This window comes from Panthera tigris, chromosome X (genome assembly GCF_018350195.1).
Source record: "Panthera tigris isolate Pti1 chromosome X, P.tigris_Pti1_mat1.1, whole genome shotgun sequence".
Classification (NCBI taxonomy): Eukaryota; Metazoa; Chordata; class Mammalia; order Carnivora; family Felidae; genus Panthera; species Panthera tigris.
Window position 1 is genome coordinate 110,832,379 of NC_056677.1, and position 25,215 is coordinate 110,857,593.

General features: G+C 43.4%; 2 protein-coding genes across 6 annotated transcripts in view; one reads left to right on the forward strand and one right to left on the reverse strand.

The window, feature by feature from the left end:
* The window catches only part of PABIR3 (PABIR family member 3), a 92,048-nt gene extending 83,712 nt beyond the window's left edge, over positions 1–8,336 (forward strand). The window contains exon 12 of the mRNA XM_042975290.1: positions 7,756–8,336. Coding sequence (XP_042831224.1) covers position 7,756 — 1 coding nt within the window. The 3' untranslated portion in view covers positions 7,757–8,336. The remainder of the gene's footprint in view (positions 1–7,755) is intronic.
* MOSPD1 (motile sperm domain containing 1) lies at positions 1,837–23,947 on the reverse strand. Of its 5 annotated transcripts, none has more exons than XM_042975300.1 (8): positions 23,819–23,947; positions 12,348–12,840; positions 11,413–11,670; positions 11,226–11,301; positions 8,866–9,083; positions 4,145–4,306; positions 4,043–4,050; positions 1,837–2,149 (listed from the first exon to the last, which is right to left on the reverse strand). In XM_042975300.1, the coding sequence occupies exons 3-8, from the start codon at positions 11,564–11,566 to the stop codon at positions 2,003–2,005; spliced, it is 765 nt and encodes a 254-aa protein (XP_042831234.1). In that variant the 5' UTR covers positions 11,567–11,670; positions 12,348–12,840; positions 23,819–23,947; the 3' UTR covers positions 1,837–2,002. The 5 variants fall into 5 exon arrangements, with proteins under 5 accessions (XP_042831234.1, XP_042831235.1, XP_042831233.1 ...); XM_042975301.1 differs by lacking the exon at positions 12,348–12,840 and adding an exon at positions 22,098–22,173; XM_042975299.1 differs by lacking the exon at positions 12,348–12,840.
* Positions 23,948–25,215: the final 1,268 nt, after the last annotated feature.

Consider the following 25,215-nt stretch of genomic DNA (forward strand, 5'->3'; position numbering starts at 1 on the left):
TGGGGCTTGAACTCCCAACCCCCAGATCAAGAGTCACATGCTCCACTGACTGAACCAGCCAGACGCCCCTGTATACCTTTTTATAGTTGATTTTTGAAGCATGTGACTCTTACCTATTAAAAAAATCTAAACAAATGAATTCCCTTGGCAAATTAAGAAACTTAATACATTTTAGCTCACATCTCACTCCTTATTTTTCCTATTTAACTCGCAGGAATAGGAGACAGCTTTAAGAAACAGGAGACTAAAACTGAGTTCCTCAGAGGTAACTCAAATAAAATGTGGAAGTCAACGTGAAACTCAGGAGGTCTCCATTTTCTTTTATTTTTTAAAAGTAATTTTTGTCCTTTACAACGGGTTATCTCACACGCACATGTGTGCGCTTGCACACAGACGCACGCATGCGCGGATGCACACACGTGCACACACACACATACACACAGAGGACTTGAAAGGGACAGAGAAACAAGGATAGCCTCCAAACATATTTTTTTTACAAAGTTCAAAATAGATTACATTTATGTGCTTTTCAGTCATTACACAATGTACAGACATGATCCATTTAATGATTTATCTTCCCCAAATGGTTAAACAGTGAAGATTTTCTCTGAAAGAGTATATGTAGCTTTTACTTTAGAAGCAAAGTACTATTTCCTGCAAAAACCAACCTCAGGCATACATTTTGTGTTTATGTAAATTCCTTGAGAATACTACAGTAGCAGGTGCAGAAGTTTGTTCTGTAAAAAGATCTGAAAGATGATTTTCAAGAGACTCAAGGCATTGTGCTCTCAGATAAAAATCCTAAGTCAAGGGGCGCCTGGGTGGCTCAGTTGGTTAAGTGTCCGACTCTTGCTTTCGGCTCAGGTCATGATCTCACAGTTCATGGGTTCGAGCCCCGCATTGGGCTCTGCGCTGACAGCACGGAGCCTGCTCCGGATTCTCTTTCTCCCTCTCTGCCCCTCCCCTGCTCGCGTGCACACTCTCTCTCGCAATAAATAAATAAACTTAAAAAAAAAAAAACCCTAAGTCAAAAGATCAGTTATTATGATAAGAACAGTTCAAACTGCATATATGTGGTTAAAGATCAGAGACGCTACAAAGAAATGTAAATAGTTGTGCTTTAGGGGCTTTTTTTTGGTAAAGTTGTTTTAATAAATACAAACTTAAAAAATATCTCCGTGACTGTTATAAAATAGACACGTATCAAGGATTTTGTATACTTGGCTTGGAGTTTAAAGGTGAAAAACATCTCCGTGTAAACCACCCGGCATCTGGTAACCCCAGACCGGGCTAGTTGCTTACAGTCAGGCAAAGGGCTAGGAAGAAATGATAAAGTGATTTTTTTCCTCCTGTTGACAGAAAGCATTATCCAGAGGTAAAGCCAGGGTGAACCAATTAACTAAACAAATGCCTACCTTCCTTTAGACTTCTTAGGCCAAATAGAGAAGTCACCCTAATTCTGAGGGTTGCAAAAAACCCCCACATGCTTTGTGTCTGGACCACAACCTGTGCTGTAGTTCACCAGATGAATGAAATATGTCTGGTCTCCTGTGAGATCCTAGGATAGGATAAGCATGATCCCTCAGCACTTTATGCTTTTTCTCTTGGTGCCCTCCACACATTAACCGTGAAACTTATTTTAGAAACACCATGGCAACTGTTTATAATGAGAGGACAAGGTATAATTTACATAGGAACATTGATGTTTGTAGTTAGGAAATGTCATTTTACATTTAAGCTGGTCAGTTTGCTCTTTCAGGCCTTTAACTGTGAAGGACATACGACCTTAATCAGAGTAAATTAGAAAAAAAGATGAGAAAATAACAGATGGTTAAAGTCTTTTGCATAATCGGTTTAGATATAAAAAGAATTTTTTCAAATAATTTCCTAGGCGTAATTGAGGCATCCTTGCTGTCTGTATCATAATGTGCTAGAGTCCTTCAAATAAAATTATAGAGTAATTTAAAATATATATTATACGTTTGCAATTATACATTTGCAATTATTGTAAATCACTCAATAGTTTGTAGCATGTTAATGGAGTGAAAGAGATAAAAGGCAGTCCACATTCATATTTGCAAGATAAATTTACTTCAGAAGTCAACTGAATTCCTTGCTCATGTTCTAAGTATGGCCATTGTGATAAGACCTGAAAGAAAAAAATTGAAGAAAAGTTAAAGCCGTGCATTTTACAAAATCTTCCATTCACTAAGTAATTGTTTAGGCCCCAATGAGCAAATAAAAGACAGCACATGGACAGGCACTCTACCAAGAATTCAAAGTCAGTGTGAACAGCTGATATTATACAGAAGAAATCCAATTTATAGCAATGGGCAGTCACTGGACAGATTTAATTAAATCACTAATGTCTGGCCATAGCTAATTTTTTAACCATCAAATATACCTCCCGCTTTATCCAGTCACATAGCAGACACAGCATTTTCAAGTATCAGTAAAGCCCGCCAACTTCATCGACAAACACATTCCGAGCCCATCCTGGGGCTCTAGGACCACAAAGAGACGGAAGCATAGTATTCCTGTTTGGCCTCTTTTGAAGAGACTCCATACGTAAAACCATAAAAATGTAATAACAGAAGAATATGCTCAGTCCTAAATAAGTGGCCTAAGGAAAAAAAGTGAGTGATAAAGTACAGAGAAGGAGAATAATTGCGTAGGACCAGGGCAGTCAGAAAAGGTGCCCCAAAAGGTAAAGCTGAAATAAGCCTAAAAGACTGACAGGAATGATAAAGGAGAATGCGATCGGCGGGCATTTCAGGTGAGGGAAGATGGCAAGAGCGAGCACAAGGAGGTTGAGCGGACTCTCAGAATGAGCTTTTCGGGGAATCAATAAATAATCCGACAGGCTCCGATCCAGGATTTATACAGGGAATCAGCTAGACAAGATTAGCTCAAAGAAGTCACAGAGTGTGGAGAGCCTTAGATGCCAAACTGTGGACTCCTACTTCTTCCTATGGACTTGGGGAACCACTGAAGGCTCCTCAGTAGGGAGTGGTGTCCGTAAAACCAGACCAGAAGGGACATCGGTCTAACAGCAATGTGATGGAGCATTTGGGAGAAAATAAAGGGCAAGGGTGTGTGTGTGGGGGGGAGAATAGGAAGAGAAGGGACACAGACAGAAGGTAGGGGGTCATATTTAGAAGACAATTTTTCAATTAAAAAAAAAAGAGACAAGGGGGCGCCTGGGTGACTCAGTCGGCTGAGCGTCCATCCGACTCTTGATTTCAGCTCAGGTCACGATCCCAGGGCTGTAGGATCAAGCCCCGCACCGGGTTCCATACTGAGCATGGAGTGTGCTTAGGATTCTCTCTCTCTCTCCCTGCCCTACCTGCTGCTCACCTGTACTCTCTAAAAAATTTTTTTAAAAATTAAAAAAAAAAAAAAAAAAAAGAAGAGCATTCCAAGGAACACTGAAAGAATACTGATGACTTGGCGTCTCAGAAGAGGTGCCGGGAGACTACGAAGACAGGGTCTGTCATCACCAGAACCCTGATCCCTGACACATGGCAGGTACTGAGTGCCTGTTCGGTTAAGGTAATTATAAGATTTCAAGCTAGGATGGCTGAAAGAATAATTTAACAGGAAATATGGGAACGGGCTTAAAGAGAAAGGCTCACGAGGTTCAACAAGGCTGCAGTGTTCACCTAGGTCACTGTATGCACTACGTCGAGGTGATTCCCTACAATCCCTAGAAGTAGAAATGCTGGATCGTGGAATATATGCATTTTACATCTTTTACATGTCTTATACCATTGAAAGTCAGCAAAATGAAGATAACGGAATACAGTATTAGGTACTAGATCAATAGGCTACAAAGAACTAATTGTAGGGGCACCTGGCTGGCTCAGTCACAAGAGCGGGCGACTCCTGATCTTGGGGTCATGAGTTCGAGCCCCACGTTGGGTGTAGAGATTACTTAAATAAATGACCTTCAAAAAAAAAAGAACTCAGTGAAAGCCAAAAATTAAATCTTAAAGTGCACATTACCTCAACACCTCAACACATGCTTTTGAAGCAATCTTACCTGTTTTTCTAAAAAAAAAAAAAAAAAAATTAAACAGGTGTCAGCACCACCGCCACCTCTGAGCCCACACATAGGACCCAAATGCATCCTCCAAACACTTACCTAAGATATAAGCAGCCACTAATTTTTGATTCACACTTAAGTGGAGGTAGAGAGGCACCAGCGATTCCACATCCCCCAGCGTAGGAAGCATCAAAGCCGCAATGCACACCACTCCCAGGAAGACAGTTAGTAAACTAGGTCCTGAAGAGACAGTTCTGTTTTCTGTAAAAAGACAAAAATCCCCGAGCCTGCTTGTTTGAAAAGGACTTAAGACCAAAGTTGGTTCACATAAACTGCCCACCACTCACCAGGATTCTGGTTTTGTCTGACTTCTCTCTTTCCCCAACATTTCCATTCCATGGGGACCTATCTGCTGGACTTATCTGGAAGCCCATAACTGCTGGGCCATTACAGAATAGAGTGGTGAAGTGGCATTATGAGGTAGCGAGCTCCTGCCGAAAGGTCACCATTCTTACCCCGCCCCCAACCTCACCCTAATCAGTTTCACCCCAACGTATTTCTTGTGTCTACTCCTTTTGGAGCGCACTGCCTTCTGAGAGCATCTTAGGTAGGTCTCCAGACAAGTGTGGTCCTAATAACTGTAGCATCCTGCTACCGTTTTTGAAAATGTTTAAAGCAGCAGAAAGGCACTACTTGAGTGTTTTAAAGCTACCTGTGAAGATTCTTGTCCTCTGCTCTACCCCATTTACAGCCAAGAAGAAAGTAAAAGCAGTATCTGGCAAGTATCCCGCTAAATGAAATAAACCAGTCACAGAAGGACAAATACTGCATGATTCCACTCACGTGAAGTGTCTAAAAGAGCCGAACTCAGAATCGGAGAGTAGGACGGTGGTTGCCAGGGACTGGGGGGTGTGTGTTTAAAATGGGAGACGCTAATCATGGGCATAAAGTAAAATGAGTAAGTTCTAGAGATCTGCCGTACAACATTGTGCCTATAGTTAACGCTACTGTATCGTGCACTTAAAAATGTGTGAGTAGGGCAGATCCCATGTTAAGTGTTCTTACCACGATCAAATAAAAAAAAAAAAAAAACACGATCAGGCCTGCTATTCAACAGTTCTGGCTGTATGTGTACAATATTCATGGCCATATTTTTAAGAAACCCAGTAACAGTACATTCTGTCATCTAGTTTTTCGCACCACCCTTCTTTCATTAAAAGGAATAGCCAACAGCAACACAATCTGGTGTTTTATTAATGAAATAACGCTGTTCATTTTATTATTAAATGCAGCTTTTCTAAATTATTAACACCTTAGCTGTTGCATGAAGTTTAATGGAGCCTTGCCAAAGCCATACAGGTGAAAACAAATTCAGATTTTGTAGTGATTACTGCATGAGATGAAACCATAGCATAAATACCGAAAAACAAGTCTTATTATGTTAGTTAATAAATGAAATATCTTTATATCTGCTGCAGAGATAGGCTTTCAAGGAAAACATTTGTTTGTGAAAACTACACTGCTGGCTACAAACCCACAATAAAGATCATCTCAAGGAACTTTTAGTATTTAGAAAAATTCCAAAGACATTTGCATAGATGCTTGAAATCTTTCAAAAGGGGAATTGCTTTTTTGCTGAAACTACAAGATTGTTGCAAAGGTTTTACAGAGATGGAGAAAACAGTTTCCTGACCGGTCCCATCCCCCCAGAGGGAACACGGTTAAGGCTTGATATAGATCCTTTCGGATTTTATAAATACCCATATAAACATGTAAAAACTTTTTTTAACATAAATGAGACCATAATATACACAGTGTTCTATAACTGTTTTTTCCTCTCAGAAATATATTTGAGCCTCTTAGTAAGTCAATGTATAACCATCTATCATTCTATCAGATCCTTGTAAATAAATGCCTGCCTGGCATCCCATCTCATGAACGCTCATAATTTAATCAATCCCCAATCGATGGACTTTTAGGTCATTTTCAGTCTTTCACTGTTACAAACAGTAATGACGACTGTAATTTTCTTAAGCCAGAGGGCACAGACTCAAACACTGCATAGACATAGCAGTTCATTAGTAATATCATTAAGACAGACCCACTAAGGTTCAGCTGCATCTTTTCAAAACATCTTCCTAATAAACCTGGGCTGTGGTCGTTTGTAAAAGTATGCTTTGTGGGTTTCTCTTAAATTTCTGTTAAATGAAAAAAATGTATGTATGAGTGTATTCACGCACACAGACGAGGTCTGGAAAGTAACACGGAACACTTACATAAGCAGATCTGTGAAGTGTGTGGGACTGTAGGTGCTGTTTTCCTTTTTGAATTTGTTACTGCTATGCCTTTTCTAGTACAATCAACTCGAGAAGACATTTCTCATTTTTACTGCCTTTCAATACATTTATAAAACCCAAATCTTTCATGATCTAGCCTTTGACCATTTTCTGGCTGGTTCGCGGAGGCTCACAACGTTGTTGCCCTTGTAATATGTCTAATAAACATCTTTCTGAGCCAAAGATGTGCAAAAATAAGGACAGTTCAAAACCTCCCCCAAACAATCTCGATTCGTTTCGACATTTCAGCTTAGAGAAACTCAATGAAAAAGTGTAGAATTCTACATACTGGAAACCAGACATAATTTACTATGAATTTAATAAACAGGAGAAGTGACAAATACTACTTTGTCAACACAGACTCCATCAGTCACCCTTATACTCTATTAGAGGAGAAAACTTTACTTGGTTTCCTGCCACATTAGAAACATTGGGGTAACTACTCGCTAACTGGACAGCTCGGTCAGGACTTCATATGGGGCTCTACTGCAGTATCCCCTTCGCTCTGAAGACTGGTGAGAGCCATGGAAACCTTGTAAGACAAAGAAAACCAAGCCAACAGACCCTGCCAGATGAGAAGTCCAGGCCTCCTAGTGAAGGCCACGTACACACTTCCTGTGTAACTACCCTGTGCCGGGCACTGTGCTAGGTGCCGAGGACATGACGGTCAATGAGACAAGGAAGGTGCTTGCCTTCCTTCAGCTTCCCGACATGGCTGGCTTAGAGAGGTTTGTTTTGTTTTGTTTTGTTTTGTTTTGTTTTGTTTTGTTTTGAAAACAGAAATCACCTCATTCATTTACCTACTTTGATTTCACAATTAGAAGAATTTCCTAATACACTTCAGATACCAAAGGATCATTATCAAAGTAAAATAAGAATAAAATGCTCAATTAATACACGCTGTAATTACTTAACCTTTTAGGATGATTTTCACCAGAACTGTAATAAATTTTAAACTAAAGGAAATATCTATCGATAGGTAGACAGATAGATAGATAGATAAAACTGAACTTTTAACCCTTATGTTTTTTGGCTATTAAACTGGTCTGTTGGGGACCTGGGTGGCTCAGTCGGTTGAGCATCTGACTTCAGCTCAGGTCATGATCTCACGGTTTGTGAGTTCAAGCCTCATGTCGGGCTCTGTGTTGACAGCTCAGAGCCTGGAGCCTGCTTTGCATTCTGTGTCTCCCTCTCTCTCTGCCCCTCCTCTGCTTGTGCTCTGGTCTCTCTCTCTCCCTCAAAAAATAAACACTAAAAAAAAATTTTTTTAATAAAATAAACTGGTCTGTTAAAAACAGAAATGAACCAATTATGCATTTATGAATTTAACATCAAAAAACAAATACTCATTATATGACTCTTCTTATTCTACAGAAGGCATTTTACAGGGGGAATCTTGCATTTCATAAATATTTATAAGTCAACTTCGCAATACTGATCGGAGATCAAAGCGACATTTACCAGAGGTTCTCTTTCAGCTTCAAAAGCTGAAAATCTGGTCCTGTCAGTCCATGACAGTTGCTGAGAAGAAAGCAATCTACTGGCTGCTACCTAGTCCCTGGTCTTGGTACAGCAGAAAATCTGGGCACTGCCTGCATGGACAGAGAAGACTCTTGCCTACAGTAAATCAAAGAGGCATTACTCCCTGTGGTATCCAAATAAACACTCTAGGATGAACAAACTGATAGGGATCTGTGAATTAATGTAATGACAAGTAGATTTGTTTTTAATTCCTCATAGATAATGTTGCAATTTCAAGGACAGCTGCTATCACATTCATCTATCACTATCAAAAAGTTTCCATGTTTTTCTATGGAAAATTTTATCTTCCTCCTCTTATAATAGGGTTGGAAGAAGATAATGAGAAGTTAAGAGGCAGGAGGACTGACGTCCAAAGAGTTGAATATGAGGATAGTGTCAATGTTGAAAGAATATATCATAACGCTTCTGAATATCTAAGCTGGAAGGAAATGAGGAATGGAGAGGGATTCAATTAATAGCCCACAGGGGATATTATAATCTACTTAGTTTAATTAACTTCAACTTTAATGAGATTTTTTTTTTTCAAAATAATATGAACGGTGCACCAAGCTTGGCCTATTGCCAAACACAATCTCTCTCCTCCTTCGAACTAATTAAATGAGAAAGGATACGGGAAAGTCACAGAAACAAAAGTATATAACTGCCAAATCGCGCTAGCCCCATCGAGCGCGGTCGCTGCATTCTCAGGCCACACACATGTAAAAGGCTATAGCACCCTGTCCTGACGGCCTCGGCTGCTGCCGAGACGCTTTCTCCCTGTTTCAAGGCTAGCTCGAGGCCTCTTGCTTGACGTTAGGGTACCAGATCTCTAAGTTCGGTTTGGAAGTAGTTAATTAGGTTTAAGGGGGCAGATCATTTTTCTAGTAATGATTCTTAGCTCCCTGTTTTCAAGTTAGACATGCATAAGACCTCCAAAGGGCTTTCAAAGCAAACCAAGACTACCTGGTTGAAAGGACTGCTCAAAAAATAAACTTTCAGTTAAATGTTCCTTTATCCTTTTTTCCTCTTCTTCCTTTTGTTGTTCTTTTGCAGATGGGAGAAGAGTAGCCACAACCTCTTTCCTTCCTAAAGCCTTCCTCTGGCTTTGCTCGGAAACTTGGAGACGGAATTTGTCCGTTACACCATAGTGACAGGATCGAACGTCTCTATGACGAATCACACTGAAAACATTAAAAAATAAATGCTGTTTAGGTTTCTGGGGGCCTGTCAAATGGAATTCAGCCAGAGATTTCATACAAGAGAACATTAGCTGACTTATACCCAAATACTCAAATACAGAAATTGGCTAATGATGTTAAAACAAAATCATAGCATAGACCAAAAGGAAATGGGTGGTTCTAAAATACTCGATGAAAACACAGGGCGCCTGGGTGGCTCAGTCGGTTAAGGGTCCAACTCTGGATTTTGGCTCAGGTCATGATCTCACAGTTCATGAGACTGAGCCCTGTGTCGGGCTCTGTGCGCTGACAGCGCAGAGCCTGCTTGGGATTCCCTCTCTCCCTCTCTCTGCCCTTCCCCCACTCATGCTGTGCAATCTCTCACTCTCTCAAAATGAATAAACTTAAAAAAATGTTTTAATAAAATCTCTGATGAGAACACATACTCTGCAACATAGAATAAAACTCTTAAGTGGGGCGCCTGGGTGGCTCAGTTGGTTAAGCATCGGTCTCTTGATTTCGACTCAGGTCGTGACCTCACGGTTTGTGAGTTCGAGCCCCGCATCCGGCTCTGCGCTGAAAAGGCTGCTTGAGATTCTCTCTCTCCCTTCTCTCTGCCCCCACCCCACTTGCTCTCTCTCTCTCTCAAAATAAATAAGTAAATGTAAAAAATGTTTTTAAAGTCTGAAGTAAAAGAAAACATAGGTAAAGAAAATTCCTTTTAGCAATGGCATTTTTTCCCCCTTGATATCTGTGGGCAGCAAAAGTTACTAAATAGGACATATGTAAGATGGTTTCTTCCTCACAAAAGTCTCACCGACTTCTACTGACACTTATCATTCACGTAACAAACCTCACCTAGACTCAGAATTGCAAGTCTGTGCACACAGGTAAAAACAAGCAATTGAATAAGTAAATAACCCAGTATGACCAGTGTCAACCAGAAGGCTAACCAGAAGGCTGACAACGCACTTCCGTGTTCCTCTGAAAAGAGTCTAAAGCACTTCAATTTTTATGAGAGTTATCTGCAATTCCATTTATTTTGCTTCGTTGTTAATAGAGAACACAAACTGATTAGGTCAAAGATAACACATTTATTGGGCAAGAGACTACATTTCTTTGGAGTAGTCCTTTGCTTATTGTGTATTGAATGAAAATCAAAAGAAACCTGTGAAAACACGTCCTCTAAAGATATATCATCTTACGGACAGGAGAGGATGAAAATGTGTTCGGACAGAAAACACGTGTGCTTCTCATTCTCATGGAAGATTTAAACAAATATGGTTTACTCGGTAGCTTAAATTAAGAGCTGGTCAATGGCGGGGCTCCTGGGTGGCTCAGTCGGTTGAGCGTCCGACTTCAGCTCAGGTCACGATCTCGTGGTTCACGAGCTCGAGCCCCGGAGCCTGCTTCGGATTCCGCGTCTCCCTCTCTCTCTGCCCCTCCCCCGCTCATGCTCTGTCTCTCTCTCCCTCTCTGTCAAAAATAAATAAAACATTAAAAAAATTTTTTTTTAAAAAGAGCTGGTCAATGGATCCACCTGGTCACCACTGGCTCCAAAGTGAAAATTAAATATGAACAGCTTGAACAAATAATCATTTATCTGACACCCTAAGACGAAATTATCTGGAAGAGCTCAGATAACCTTTTACAGATGAGTAGTCACACACTTCCTTCCTGTGTGTATAGATTAACTTCCAGGCTTATTAGCTGAATCATTTCAGATGAACTCCTATTACCATCGTTCTGTGAACGTAGTGTTATTCGTTTCCCAAATGCCGCTATAATAGGATGTTCCGAAGAAAGCTAAATTCCCTATTATAGCTAGAGAAATTTAAAAGAATAAGTCAGAAGTTTACCTTCATAAATGACCCTGCTCTGACTAAAAGCACAACAATGAGGAAATGTTCGTGGAAGTATTAACACACATATCAGCTCCAACACCATGAAATACTATTAAGTATTTGGTCAACCTGTTTGGAATCTTAGGGACTTCTTAAGAATTTTGAGACTAAAACTTCCAGCAGAAATTCAAAATATATCAAATGCCTATGTGGGAACGGCTTCAGGACGAGAGCCTTTTCAAGTTAAACACATAAATATGAACACACTTAAAACTGTTACCGGGAAGTGATTTCGACTTACATATCCACACAACACTGAGGCTTGACTGCACCTGCAGCATCGACGACAACATACTTATTTGGAGTAGTACACAAAACTGAAAGAAAAAGTCACAATGGCCATTAGTGTTTCTTAAAAATTAGTTTCTACAAGTAAAAAATTAGTAGGGACTAGTTAAAACTCCATGAAATAGACCTGGGAGACTCACCTTTGAACTTTAAGGCAAACTCATAGGGATTATACAGAGTCAACACTTGCTTATGTGTTGACTGGTCATCTGCATAAAATATTAGCTCCGTGGGAAACACAAAAACAGGAAGATTTCCTTCCACTAACTCTGGCTGTCTTTTTTGTTGATGCATTGGCACTGAATCCCCCTTGCTGCAGCTTCTGTTTTTACAGTCTCAAATCTATTTTGGACTTTTCTTAAGTCAGTTAGTTAAAAACTCCAAAGCATTTTGGCAATCTAGAAAGAGAAGAAGAGAGAAGGAAATCGAATGATACCTGTTTTCATTTGTTGTCCCTCCACAAAAAAGCATGTTCAGCTTGCATTAAAATAGGTCCCCAAATCATTTTAAAGATACCTTTTGACTTTTCCTCTTGGCCTACTTATACGGTTAGTACCAAACTAGGCAAAGAAATTTACACACACTCCTTCACATTCAAGATTTCAACCTATGATAAATTACATAAATGCTAGATAAAGAAGTGTTTCTACCTCAAATTAATCACCCTCTTTCAAAGAGGTGCGATCACAGACAGCACTCTTTTAAAACCTCGGGTTTCTTAAGAAGTGGAATAAATCAGGGGCGCCTGAGTGGCTCGGTCGGTTGAGCATCCGACCCTTGATTTCGGCTCAGGTCACGATCCCAGGGTTGTGGGACTGAACCCCATGTCAGGCTCCATGCGGAGCATGGAGCCTGTCTGAAATTCTCCCTCCCTCTCTCTTTCTCTCTTTTTCTCCCTCTCTCTCTGCCCCTCCCCTGCTCACACTCCCTCTCAAATAAACAAACTTCTTTAAAAAAGAATAAATCAAGTATTGTCACAACTGACTTTATGTGAGCTAACCAGACTTCTTAAAGACTAAAAAGTATAAAACAAAGAAAGTTTCCGTGATTTGTGGGAGAAAAACATGAGACTTACTTTCACACTCATCTCAACCATGCTTTAGTTAGTGCTTTCTGGCCGCATGGGTGGAAGAGTTCTTTTCATCTTTTTTCTACCGAAAACCCAAGACAAGCAAAAATGTCTTGAAAGGAAGCTGAATATCCAGACTTATTAAGGAGTCCTTGGGAGTCTTCTATGAAAATTCAAAGTCAGTAAATAGGCTGTGGCACGCAAGTGACACTGTGCCTCCCCTCCTACGTCAAGTACACAGGCTTCGTGAGAACTATTTGCTTCCAACTTAGAGACCTTTTGGATTCCTTCTGGGGTTCTCGAGGATGTTCTGAATAGTTGTGGCTGGCAGAAGTCTGACGGTCTGGTGTGTGTGATGTTTCTGTGTTTACTTCTCGGGCTAATTTTAATCAACAACGTTCCGTTTAGCTACCGTCCTAAGAATATGGCTTTTGAAAATGCACAAGCTGGAACAATGCGATCACGGGAAAGGTCTGATTTTTCACTCGGTAGAGCATACCTTTAAAATAGGCCATAAACCACTTAATACTTTGTGTTCAGGTTCCCACACGGTCAAAGAGAAACAGAACAGAAGATTAAGGTGTTTGGTTTTACCCGCTATCAGGGGCCTGTGTGCTGATTCTGCCTGAGGCCTTTCTAACTTTTATCAAGGAAGATACTGTGTAATCGTGGATACACGTTTTTATTCTTTCCTTTCAGTTGAACACCTGTTATAAGCCAGCAACTATGTCAGGAGCTGTGCAGAGATACACAGAGGGCCCTGACCTCAAAAGACTCGAGTCTAACTGATGGGACAATATTTAATCTACCCCTGTCATGAGGCATACCACTCTATATAAAAGTGTTAGGCTTTTACAAGACTGCCTGAACTAGTCCACCTGGAAGAGGGGCCAAGGGACGACATTTGAGGTAGTTCCTAAAGAAAAAAAAGATATATACTTCTGTGTCTGGGGGGAGGGTGGGGGCCACAGGTAGGAAAGGCTCTCTGGCCTAGGGAACGGCCTATGCCAAGTCACAGAAATGTGGAGGTGAGGGACAACGCTGGGAAGGTCATAATCTCCCAGCTTTCCCGGATCATCATTTGACTTCTTATCCTTACACTTTGTGGCACACATGTAGCTCATGACAGCTGTGGGTTGGTTTTGGGTTTGGGTTTTTTTTGACCAAGCTGAAAGGGCCTATTGACATTTCTATTAGTAATAACATTTGATGTGTGTATAATTCATAACAGATTACAAACTTTTTATTAATTACACATACTGAATTAATTAATACATGCAATGCTTTCAGCACTTACTGTAGGCCAGGCAATGTTCTAAGTGTTTGCTGGGGTTATTAGATGAGGAAGAGACTAGACAGAGACAATAAAGTCAGCAGGCCTCCTGCCCTCAGTCCGGCGTCTCCACTCTACCAAACTGCCCGTTGTAGTACAATAAAAGTAAGATCATTCTGAAGAACATCTGGTGAAATCATTCTAATTTTGAGTTTTTATTTGCCACGACTTTCTGTCTTTTCTTTCACGACTTTTCTGTCTGCTAAGAGCCATACACATTTCTATTTGGATAATGTGCTCTCAGAAGTCTGGCATATTGTTTTTGACAGAAAATTGTTAGCTCTATTACTTGCTTAGTAAGCTTGGCTATTAGAAACAGAACAAACAAGTTTGCCCTCACTAAATAATATGCAACATCTCATTCTGAAACTATGTTAGGATGAGAATTTCGCTTATGGTAAAAGGTGGGATGGCATCTGATTTATGGAAAATAGGTTAGTCGATAAATGTTGGTAAAACCAGGAATCCAACTAGGGGGAGGAAAATAGTTGAATTTATTCCTAACACCTTGTAAAATTCTAAAATTTTATTAGGGTAAATTCCAAATGGATCCAAGTTTTAAATGTAGAAAAACAAAACCATAAAACACCAGAAACCATGGGTCATTTTTTTTATATAATCTGAGGCTTTCTAACAACCAGAAACCAAAATATATTGATAAATTCAACTATATAAAAACTCTTAAAACACTGCAAGACAAGAAAACTTTTAAGCGAAGCCAAAAGAACATTTTCAATCACAGGCCATGTCTAACTCCCCTACTGTATGTAGAGGAAATATAAATCACTATGAAAAAGCACTCTATAAAAATGAGCAAATGCTACAATATTTTACAGAAACTGACATACTGGGTGCTGGGTGGCTCAGTCTGTTAAGCATCTGATTTCAGCTCAGGTTATGATCTCATAATTCAGGAGTTCGAGTCCCACATCAGGTGAACACAAGCCCCACTTTGGGTGAGCCCTGCTTCTGTCTCTCCCTCTTTTCTCTCTCTGCCCCTCACTTAATTGAGCCCTCTCGAAAGAAAGAAAGAAAGAAAGAAAGAAAGAAAGAAAGAAAGAAAGAAAGAAAGAAAGAAAGAAAGATACAAATTGTTTTTAAACTTACCAAAGGCCATGTAACTTCACTCACAAGAGAAATACAAACTAAAGCTATACCGAAACACATGTTATTACTTGTCAGATTGGCAAAAATCAGAAAGTTTGAGGGGTGCCTGGGTAGCTCGGTCAGTTAAGGATCTGACTCTTGATTTCGGCTCAGGTCACGATCTCACGATCCCCGATGCGGGGCTCGATCCCACGCTGCTGGTAGCGCAGAGCCTGCTTGGGATCCTCTCTCCCTCTCTCTGCCCCTCCCCTGCTCGTGCATACATGCTGTCTCGCTCTTTCCTTCAAAATAAATAAATAAACATTTAAAAAATATTTTTTAAAAAGTCTGATAGCACATGGTGGAAGCAACCAGGCACGCTCTTAACATTGCTGACAGGGCTATAAACTGGCTCACTGACTATAGCTGGTAAAAAATGAACGCACATGTCCTTGGTGCTAGAGACTCTGCTTCTAGGAATTTATCCACCATAAATATTCCTCTTGTGTGAAATTATGCATGTGGAGGTTTTTTAATCCTCAGTACTGAGGATTAAATAATTTATGTGAAGCACACAGAACAAAGCCCAACACTCAATAAGGGCTAGCCATCGTCAATAGTAAAAGACTGGAAACAGCCCAACTGTCCATTAATAGGGGATTCATAAAATAAAGTATGATACAGCCAATCATTGGGATACGAGGCGTCTGTCAAGAAGAGGCGGCTCTTGGGGCGCCTGGGTGGCTCAGTCGGTTAAGCGTCCGACGTCGGCTCAGGTCGTGATCTCACGGTCCCTGAGTTCTAGCCTCACGTCAGGTTCTGTGCTGACAGCTCAGAGCCCAGAGCCTGCTTCGGATTCTGCGTCTCCCTCTCTCTCTGCCCCTCCCCTGCTCGCACTCTGTCTCTCAAAAATAAATAAACATTAAAAAAAACTTTTTAAAAAAAGAGGAGAAAGCTCTTCGTGTAGTGTGGATATGGACTGATCTTCAAGGGTAGCGTTAGGTGGGGAAAGCAAGGCATGATGCAGAGTATACAGTATGCTGCCGCTTGTGTGGTAGAGGGACAGTTCCTGGCCATGGGTCAAGTATCTGTGGAAGGATAGCCAGGGCGGCCCCTGGAGAGACAAACTGAGTGGCTGGGGACAGGGTTGGAGGGGAAGTTTTCTCTGGATGACTTTTTGTACCTTTTGAATTCTGAACCCTTGAATACCTATTCAAAAGTTTAAAACAAAAATTTGAGGGGGCGCCTGGGTGGCTCAGTCGGTTAAGCGTCCGACTCTTGATTTCAGCTCAGGTCACGATCCCAGGATTGCGGGACTGAGCCCCACATCAGGCTCTGCACTGAGCATGGAACCTGCCTGAGAGTCATTCATTCTCATTCTCCTTCTCTCTCTCTCTCTCTCTCTCTCTCTCTGCCTCTCTCTGTCCCTCTCTCTCTCTCTCTCGGTCCCTTCCTCCCTCCGCCCTGAGTGTGCTCACTCTCTCCCTAAAATAAAAAATAAATAAAAGAAAATTAGATTAAGTTATATTAAATTAAATTAAAACTCGAATTAAACAACCACTATACCAGGGCCTAATTCGGAAGAGGTGCCAGTGTTGAAACTCAAGAAGGAATTTAGAGACAATGTGTGACAAGTCTCTGTTAATTGCATTTTCCAATTCATGATCCTTTAATAACACTGAAAGACCTCAACTGTTAAATACAACGACTGCAATTCTTTAAAATAATTTTTTTAAATTTTTTTTGATGTTTATTTTTTGACAGAGAGAGACAGAGCATGAGCGGGGGAGGGGCAGAGAGAGAGGGAGACATAGAATCTGAAACAGGCTCCAGGCTCCGAGCTGTCAGCACAGAGCCCGACGCGAGGCTCGAACTCACAGACTGCGAGATCATGACCTGAGCCGAAGTCGGACGCTCAACCGACTGAGCCATCCAGGAGGCCCTAAAATAATTTTATATGCAACAGAAACACATCACAGTGAGAAAAACAAAGGTTTAAGATGGCTGGCAGCCTGAGGAAAACGTGCAATGTTCTGTTACACAGGAGTAGGACACGCTTTATAAATCTGACTGGGAAGTCAGAGTTAACCACACAGAACAAGCACTAAACTCTTGCTTCTAACCCTAGGGGGAGGTTCACTGGCATACGTCGGAGTGCAAGTTTTGCTAGCTCTCCATAATGGCTCAGAATTCTTATCCTTCTCATTTTGAAACTTTCTCTCTACGAGTTGGATACGTACACCTTTTCCCATGAATTATGAATAGGCTGTCCATCCCCCAGTCACCATTAAAGAAAGAAGTGTTTCGTTGGCTTTAGCACTTTATTATTTCTTTTTTGTAGCCCCGTTCCCATTTCGCACGTACCTTGGCTAAGATATAAATTGCCTCCCGAACTCCAACCAATGGAAACCGGAGAGGAATTAGCACCAGGTCACCAAGGGCAACGTTAGAGACTTTGCCAACAAACATAATGAAGCCTAACACCCGCCTCTAACTGATGGTTTTCCAGAGACTAACGCTTTCTCTTTGCTTCTGTCCATATCGCAAAATGATAAAGTGCAAAAATTCCGGGGAGAGATGATATACTAAAGCCGGTAAAAACCTCACTACAGATCGGTTGAGGAGGTCGCTTTCCCCAAATCAAAGACACACCAAGTCAAAGAACGTTAGCTCTCAGCCCTTCTCATTTGACCCAAGAGGGGAGCACGCCCAGGAGAGTTAAGGGACTTACCCGAGGTTGCACAGGGTACTGGTGGCGAATCTCTGGTCTCCAGACCCACACTTCCCTGTACAGTAACCATCTCCTCTGGGTCTCATTCCCAAAGTCCTGCCTCCGGTGTGCTCACTGTCACACGTGCCCTCATCTCTACAAAATCTCCCTGCTTTTCCAGGAGAGAAGAGCTCTCAAAAGGAGGATCCCAAATTCAAGTCCTGATGTGTGTGTTTCCTTTTCAGTTTTACAAAGAAACTGAGAGCCGATTTCACTTACTAAGTTGAGCACGCTTTCTTTTCCGGGTTATGAAAGAACAGTTACGGCTGTTGGTAGCTATTCACTAGGGCATGGGTACCCAAGGTTCATTTTATTCTTCCTCTCTGGACACCAAAATGTTCTGCCTTCTTCAAAGCCTACTTCAGATTTCCCCTTTGTGGTCTCCCCTCTATGTCCCTGATCTATACAGATCTCACTAATTTTGTCACGTGATCTTTTACTGTACTTACTGTATTCGTGGCATATCCTGACATTGGCTTTGTGTGGATTACTTCTGACGGCCCAGACTTCAAGCATAATGCCATATCGTGTTTCTGTGGGTTTTTTGTCGGTTTGGGTTTGGGGGCATCCTACATGGACCCAACCTCGGGCACTTAGCAGCTTTGCCTACGGGCGTCTACTGGTAACAGTCTCCCCCATCAAGGAACATTCCTGTACCTCATAGCTGAGCGCACTTTGTCCATAAAAGACGGAAAGGATCCCAGTTAAGGGAGCAGTAAATCTATGGTGGCTGCTTGCCAGGGGTTCAGGTGAGAGAACAGAGAACGCGCGCTCCCAGCTGTCTCTCCCCACACCTCCCGCCCGCTCTCCTGCCCCTCTCCCTTGTCATCAGCCCTGGCTCCTCAGTGGCCGCCTAGGTTCCCGAAGAGCCCCAGCCTTACGGGGAGACAGTGCAGCTGGCAGCTGGCGATGCACGAACGGCCTTGTCCTTTTCCTCTGTACAAAGGCACAGGGATACAACCATGAATGAAAATCTGAAAGAAAATCCGATGTCTGTACACCACCTTGTGACCAGTTTGTAAACTACTCTCTCTCCCTCCCTCTGTCTCTCTCTCTCTCTCTCTCTCACACACACACACACACACACACTCACACAAAAGTCTAAACACATAAGTCCTCACACACTCTCCACTATCAGTCCAGGGAGACCGGCACCCCCCACAGTGTGATTTTTTCTTTTTTTTCTGTTTTCCTCCCTTTCGATTGACCAGAAGGAAAAGAGAAGACTCGGAGAGAAGTGGGAATTTCCAAACCTTTGCCCACTACAGACTCAAAATGGAGATTGCAAACAGAAACCACTTTAAAGGCATAGTGTCATTTGCACCCCCCCCCTTTTGGGGGGAAACGGGAGGCTGCGAGAAAATCAAATGGAGTAAGTGGCCCTTGGGGATTCTTGTGCAGAAAGTGGGTTGAGGTTTGAAACGGTTAAGGATAACCTGAAGCAGACTTCCCCAGAAACAAGTGAAGTGACCCGTCTGCTTGGCTCCAGTGTACCAGCTACCGACCCCCTCTCTCCGGCTCTCGTGTTTACTCTGATTAGGGTTCTGGCTCCACCCCTGGGCCCGCTCCCTTTTATCTGGGCACAGGAACTATCTCCTTCTGCCATATTTGGTGCAGGCCTGCCAGTGGCCAGCTAAATACTAAACAGTTAAGAGCAATAAGTTCTTTTGCTCTAGTCTCGCCAGTGTTAAAACCGCTTCTTCCTTCCCATTTCATCGACTCGGCTCTCTTCCTCTTTAAATTTCCAGTACTGCCTGTTAGGATTTTTAAGGGCTGGTACATTCCTGAAGTCAGGTGTTTCACAGGCACTGTTGTGCTGTTCACTATAGGTTAAATGGTTCATTGTACAAATATTAGGCTATTTGGTTTTTACACATTTTCTAGGTTTTCCACGTACTTTGAGGTCTTACCGAAGTAAAAGACTTCACAACAGTCTATACACTGTAAAAGTTGAGTAGTGTATGTTTTAAGATTAAAAAAAATAATAAAGATGCCCTCCAGTAGCATCTTTTTAAAAATATTTTTCTTAGGGGCGCCTGGGTGGCTTAGTCAGTTGAGCGTCCAACTTCAGCTCAGGTCATGGTCTCGTGGTTCGCGAGTTCAAGCCCCGCATGGGGCTCGCTGCTGTCGGCCAAGACCCCATTTCTGATCCCCTGTCCCCCCCCACCCCTGCCCCTCCCCTGCTCACGCTCTCTTGAAAATGAATACACATTTTTTTATTTTTTTAATTTTTTTTTTTTCTTTTTTTCAACGTTTTTTTTTAATTTATTTTTGGGACAGAGAGAGACAGAGCATGAATGGGGGAGGGGCAGAGAGAGAGGGAGACACAGAATCGGAAACAGGCTCCAGGCTCCGAGCCAATCAGCCCAGAGCCTGACGCGGGGCTCGAACTCACGGACCGTGAGATCGTGACCTGGCTGAAGTCGGACGCTTAACCGACTGCGCCACCCAGGCGCCCCGAATACACATTTTTTTAAAGAAACACATTTTTCTTAAACTAGTTATTTCCAACCTTTGTTTTACAAGATCTCAAGATCTTCCGTTATTTCGAGATGTATGTGCAATTCTCAAAGCGAAATCCCTATTAATCCACATTAATTACTTCATTATATGAAATACCTATGTTGCTACCTACGGCACTCTCCAACGTTTTAGAGTCACAAAGTCATTCAAGGACCATTAACTGAGCACTTATTATACGCTAGGCACCGTGCTAGGGAAGGTGGAGCAAGGATGGAAACATGGTCTCCGCCCTCGAAAAACTCCGTCTAGCACAAAAACCAGATATACATAGTAATTAGGGTATCATGTGACCGTGTTAAAATGCTGGTGGATTAAAAAGCTCTAGGGGCCTAAAGAAAGTGACGGTGTGCCTTAAATAGGAGTTTGCAGTGGGAGTGGAGAGGGGGGTGAGTTCCCGGAAGAACATGTGTCGAAGCACGAAAGGGACTCTTAAGATGAAGCTCTGGCACTGCGTGTGGTTAAAAAATAGCATGTATGGGGGAGTGGCAAGGGATGGTGAAAAATCCTGTAAGCCACGTTCGGGGGTGTAGACTTGATCCTGGATGCCCGTGGTTGTCAACATGTGGTACTGGACCGGCAGCAGCTTCACCCGGGATCTCGTTAACAAGGCAAATTCTTGGGTCCCAAGCTAGACCTACTGACCCAGAAGCTCTGGAGGTGGGGCCCGGTCATCTGCGCTTTCACAAGCCCTCCGGATGATTCTGACGCAGGCGGCGCTTGGAGAACCACGCTGCAGGCGATGAGAAGATGCTCTGACGGGTTTGGAGCAGAGAACTGCCTGGATAAGATCTCAAGCAGGAACACCAGTTGCCGCCGCCACCGGGGCAAGCACGGCCCCCAACTCCGGAGTAGTTACAGGAAAATACAAACGACGCTTGAATAAATGTGACATGAAGAGACGAGGGCCCAGATGAAGGCAGGAGGAATGGGGAGGAAACAGAGTTTAGAGATCTTTTACGGGTGGCCCAGATTCAATCAGGTGCCGAGGATATATCCATACAAAGGTGTGACTGAAATGGTTTTTAGATAAAAGCTGCAGCCTTGCCGGAGGTATCAACCACTCACTAGGCGTTTCCTGAAAGTGTTCCACCCGGTCCCTAGCAAAAGGGGAGGTGGAGCGCAATGTCTGTGTTTCCAGGGTCAAAAACAAACGGTGCCCTGGCTTCCACACGAGTCTTCCGGTCAGCTGGGCAGTTTGACTTCTCACTGGAAGTCAGTAAACTGGCATTCATAGTAACATAAAAATCTTTTGTGAGTTTGGTTAGTGTGAATCCAATCCTTGAGACTGACTGACAATTTCTGGATGTGCTGGCAAAATTAAATTTCAAGCGCTGAAAAGCTGAAAATAGGCATCGGTTCCGGTGATCGAACCAACCAAGGCACGGACGAGGTGAGACCCTGCTAGAGCCTTCTTTTCATCCTAACTTCATCACTGATCACACAGTCCACTTAATTCAGGAAGAAGCTGGAATGAATGAAAGAATCACTTTGTACTATGCCCGGAAGGTCAAGAAAGTCGGGTGTACCTGTTATTTCTAACTTTGGAGGCAGGATTTAGCTGAGGCTAAATCTTCCATTTCCTGATCGAGAGGTGAGAGGGACAACCCACATGGCTAATTTACCTAATGAGAATTTAAGCACAATTCCTATTTCTACTAGGACTCTGGATACCTCTCATTATGTACTGTATGTTTTCCAGCTGATATCAATATCTTGGCTTATTTGACCAACTTATTTTGTCCAAGAATAGTTCCCGATCAAAAACTGCACTGTTTTATGGAAGTTGAGAGCAATCAGGCACCCTGGAGATTAAAACAAAACTTTCATACTATAGATGAGGAAACAGAGGGCCTCAAAGAGCAAATCACTTCATCTATTTATTGTAGGGCAAGCTTTTCCAGAATACTACAAGGTGGCAAAACAAGATTCAGAGCAACACGGATGGATAATCGGTTCATTTAAATTTTAGACAACATTTAAAATTCCTCTATTTTCCATCTTAAACGTTTTAAAAACAGAAAATGAAGAGTAGCAAATTACTTACTTTATTGGGCCATTAGAGGATGGGGAAGCTTTTCTTGTAGTTTCTCGTTTTCAGAAACTAGAGTTAAATGTCAAAACTTCAGGCGAAAAAAATTAAAAAATTAAAAATTGGGGAAGAAAATGTGCATGAACAATTCAAGGAGAGAAACATGCATTCTTTTATAAGCTATCTGTTCTGTTTTCTGTCTTTGCCTACAAAGGGGTAACTTTGCACTGAATGTTGTCCATTACATCCAATTACATATTACATGTAAAGGGAATCTATCACCACTACCCCTTACAGATTTGAGAAACTCCAGATTTTCCAACATCCTGGTATTTGAGTAAACCTGGTATTTTTGAGAGCTCTAGAAATGCTTCAGAAACTAGTTTGATCTTGTATGCCGTTTGGGTATGTAGACGTGAACAACTTGAAAGGCACATTTTGGCCCCGTTTCCTGTTTTCCAAACTTCCCACTGCTTTCTATCAAATATGTATGTAATCTAAAAGTTGGTGTTCACTCCCTGGTCAGTATCCTGTATATAGCATTTTACAGGCAGATTTCCAAGCACTTAAAGGAAATGTGGACACGGTTTTCATCATCAAGAATGTATTAAATTCCAGGTGTGCCCTGGCTGAAAAAGTAGACTTTTCCCCGTCTGTCTGGAATTCACATTAAGAACGCAATGCATTCCGATAGAACAGGGCTGCTTTTTAGGCAAGATCCAAAGGATCCCATTTTCCAGGTCTGCGTCCATCTCTGATTCCCCTCAGAGGTCAACAATCGGGACCGTTTTTATTATTTGCCCTCTCGCTCCCCGCTGTGAGGTCTCTTAGACTCTACTCGGGCAGAAATGCAACTTCGGTCCGGAGAGGGCAGATGTCAGTTACTTCGAAACCGCAGAACATTGATTAAGGGCTGGAGGGCAGGAGAGGGAGTATCAAACGGTCCGTTCTAGGACTTCAGCTCCACCTGACTGGGGCCCAGCCTTTCCAGCCTTCGTCCCCACACCGGCCGGCTCCATGTGAAACCGGTCATGTGAGCCTGTTTACAGCCGAGCAGCTGGTGCAACCATCAGGATCCGTGCGGAGGTCCAGGAAAGGGGACGGATGCAGGCCACGTACCCCTTCCACTACCGCCCCCCGTCACTATTCCACGAAGGCGTTCGCTCTCCCTCCCGGCCTCGCCACCCCACTTTCACCTCCCTCCGGCCATCCCGGGACGCCTCGCTCCGGCCCCATCGATTTCCTTCCAGTTGCTCGCCGGGGGGGACCGACTGGGTGGGGGGGAAGGAGGAGTTAGGGCGAGGTCGGTGTCACCCCGAATGGGGAGTCAACCTCCCTCCCGCAGTCCTCCTCGAAACATCCGCCAAAGAGTTGTCCCTGGAGTCGCATCCCCGGGGCAACCGAACTCTGCCGGGCAGGCACCGGGAGGATCCCGAGCCTGCTGCCTCCGCCCGGGCACGAAAAAGGCACACACGGGCCGGCCCGACCCCGGAGCCGGGATCCGCGGGCGGCCGGGCAGCTGACAGTCAGAGAAGGGGCAGAAAGGACTCCATCTGCCCGCTCCCACCTCCCACCCGCATCCCGGCGCCGCGGAGCCCCGCCGTCAGTCGCAGAGCCAAACCCGGGGGTTGGGTACGGCTCATTCTTTGCGCGGGGTCTCGCGCCAACGTAACTTCCACGTCTTCCCGAAGTCGGAGGAAGTGGGTGACGGGACGGGAGGGGGGTGGGGAACTCACCTCGGCAACACCGGCTCCTCGGAAAGCAGCTGCGACTGCTCCTCCGGTCCTTTGTCAGCGTCTCTAAGCTGCACTGCCTGCTGGGATACCGGAGGACTCAAATGCCACCTCTCTCCGCCCTCGAGGATGAGCTGCGGTTGGGGGTGGGTGGGAAGAGGGAGAAGAGGTGGAGCCAGGGGCGGGACCGGAGCCGGGGGCGGAGCCTCCTTACTGCCACCTGGCCTCCGGAGTTTGAGTTTCTTCCTAATCCGCGCCCCGGATTTCTTCCTGCTGCCTAGGACCTGTCCTTCCTCTTCCCTCCCCTCCCCTCCTGCCGCTCATCTCTCTTTGCACTTGTCGGGCAGTCACGCTTGATTCCCTCCCCCTTCTTCCCTACACACACACACACACACACACACACACACACACACCCATCCCGTGAGTACCCAAGGCTAATTGATTCTACCTCTGAGACACGTCTTATTGACCGCCTTTCTCCACTTTGTCCTCAGTGCTATGGGCTCCGTGCAGCCCCCATGACTTTTTGCTTTGGAGCTCTACAGTAGCCTCCCGGCTGGGCTCTCTCCTTCCACTCTTGCCTTGGCTCACGCCATCTCCCAGACTGCAACCAAAGGGATTTATCTTACCTAAGATGTATAGGTGACCTGTTACTTATCCGCTTAAAACCTTTCAATGTTAAAAAAAAAAACAAAAACAAAAAAAACCTTTCAATGTGTCACAAGTCCCTACAATCCTTCAGCGTGGTATAGAAGGACTTCTGTAATCCTTTTCTGATGCACACAATGCTCTAACCCAATAAACTAGGCATCCCTGGAAGACAGCGGGGCCTGGGACAGCACTGCCTGCCCGAAACACTCCCCCTTGAAAGGAAGCCACACTGTACTGTCCATAGGCCCCTTGAAATATCGTTAAAGATGGAACGCTCGGAATTAAATGTTAATGATGTTCAGAAAGGATAAGTAAGGTACAGCTGCCACAAGTTCCCTACCCACAAGTATAAGGCCCAAAGAATTCCCCCCACTTGCCCCACATGTGCAATAGGCTGCCAGTAGATCTCCTTTGGGCTCAGGTTTCTGATGCCTTTGCTTCTGGATTCCCTTCTCTCTCTTTGGAATGCCTACCTCTCTTTCAAGGCCCGGCAGAAATGCCACTTCCTCCAATAAGCCTTCCAGGATCTTCCATGAGAACTATTGATTCCTGCTCCATCACCGTAGAACGTTGCTTATTCTGCTTTGCAATTCTTCCTGACTTAGGCAATCACTGGTTGTGTATTATGTCTTCCTTTCTCTCCTACCTAGACTATGAATTCCTCAGAGTGACCCACAGCTGCCGGCACAATGCCTAATCCAGAAAAGACATCAGTACAGTTGGATGAAATGATATCCTTCGACTCCACT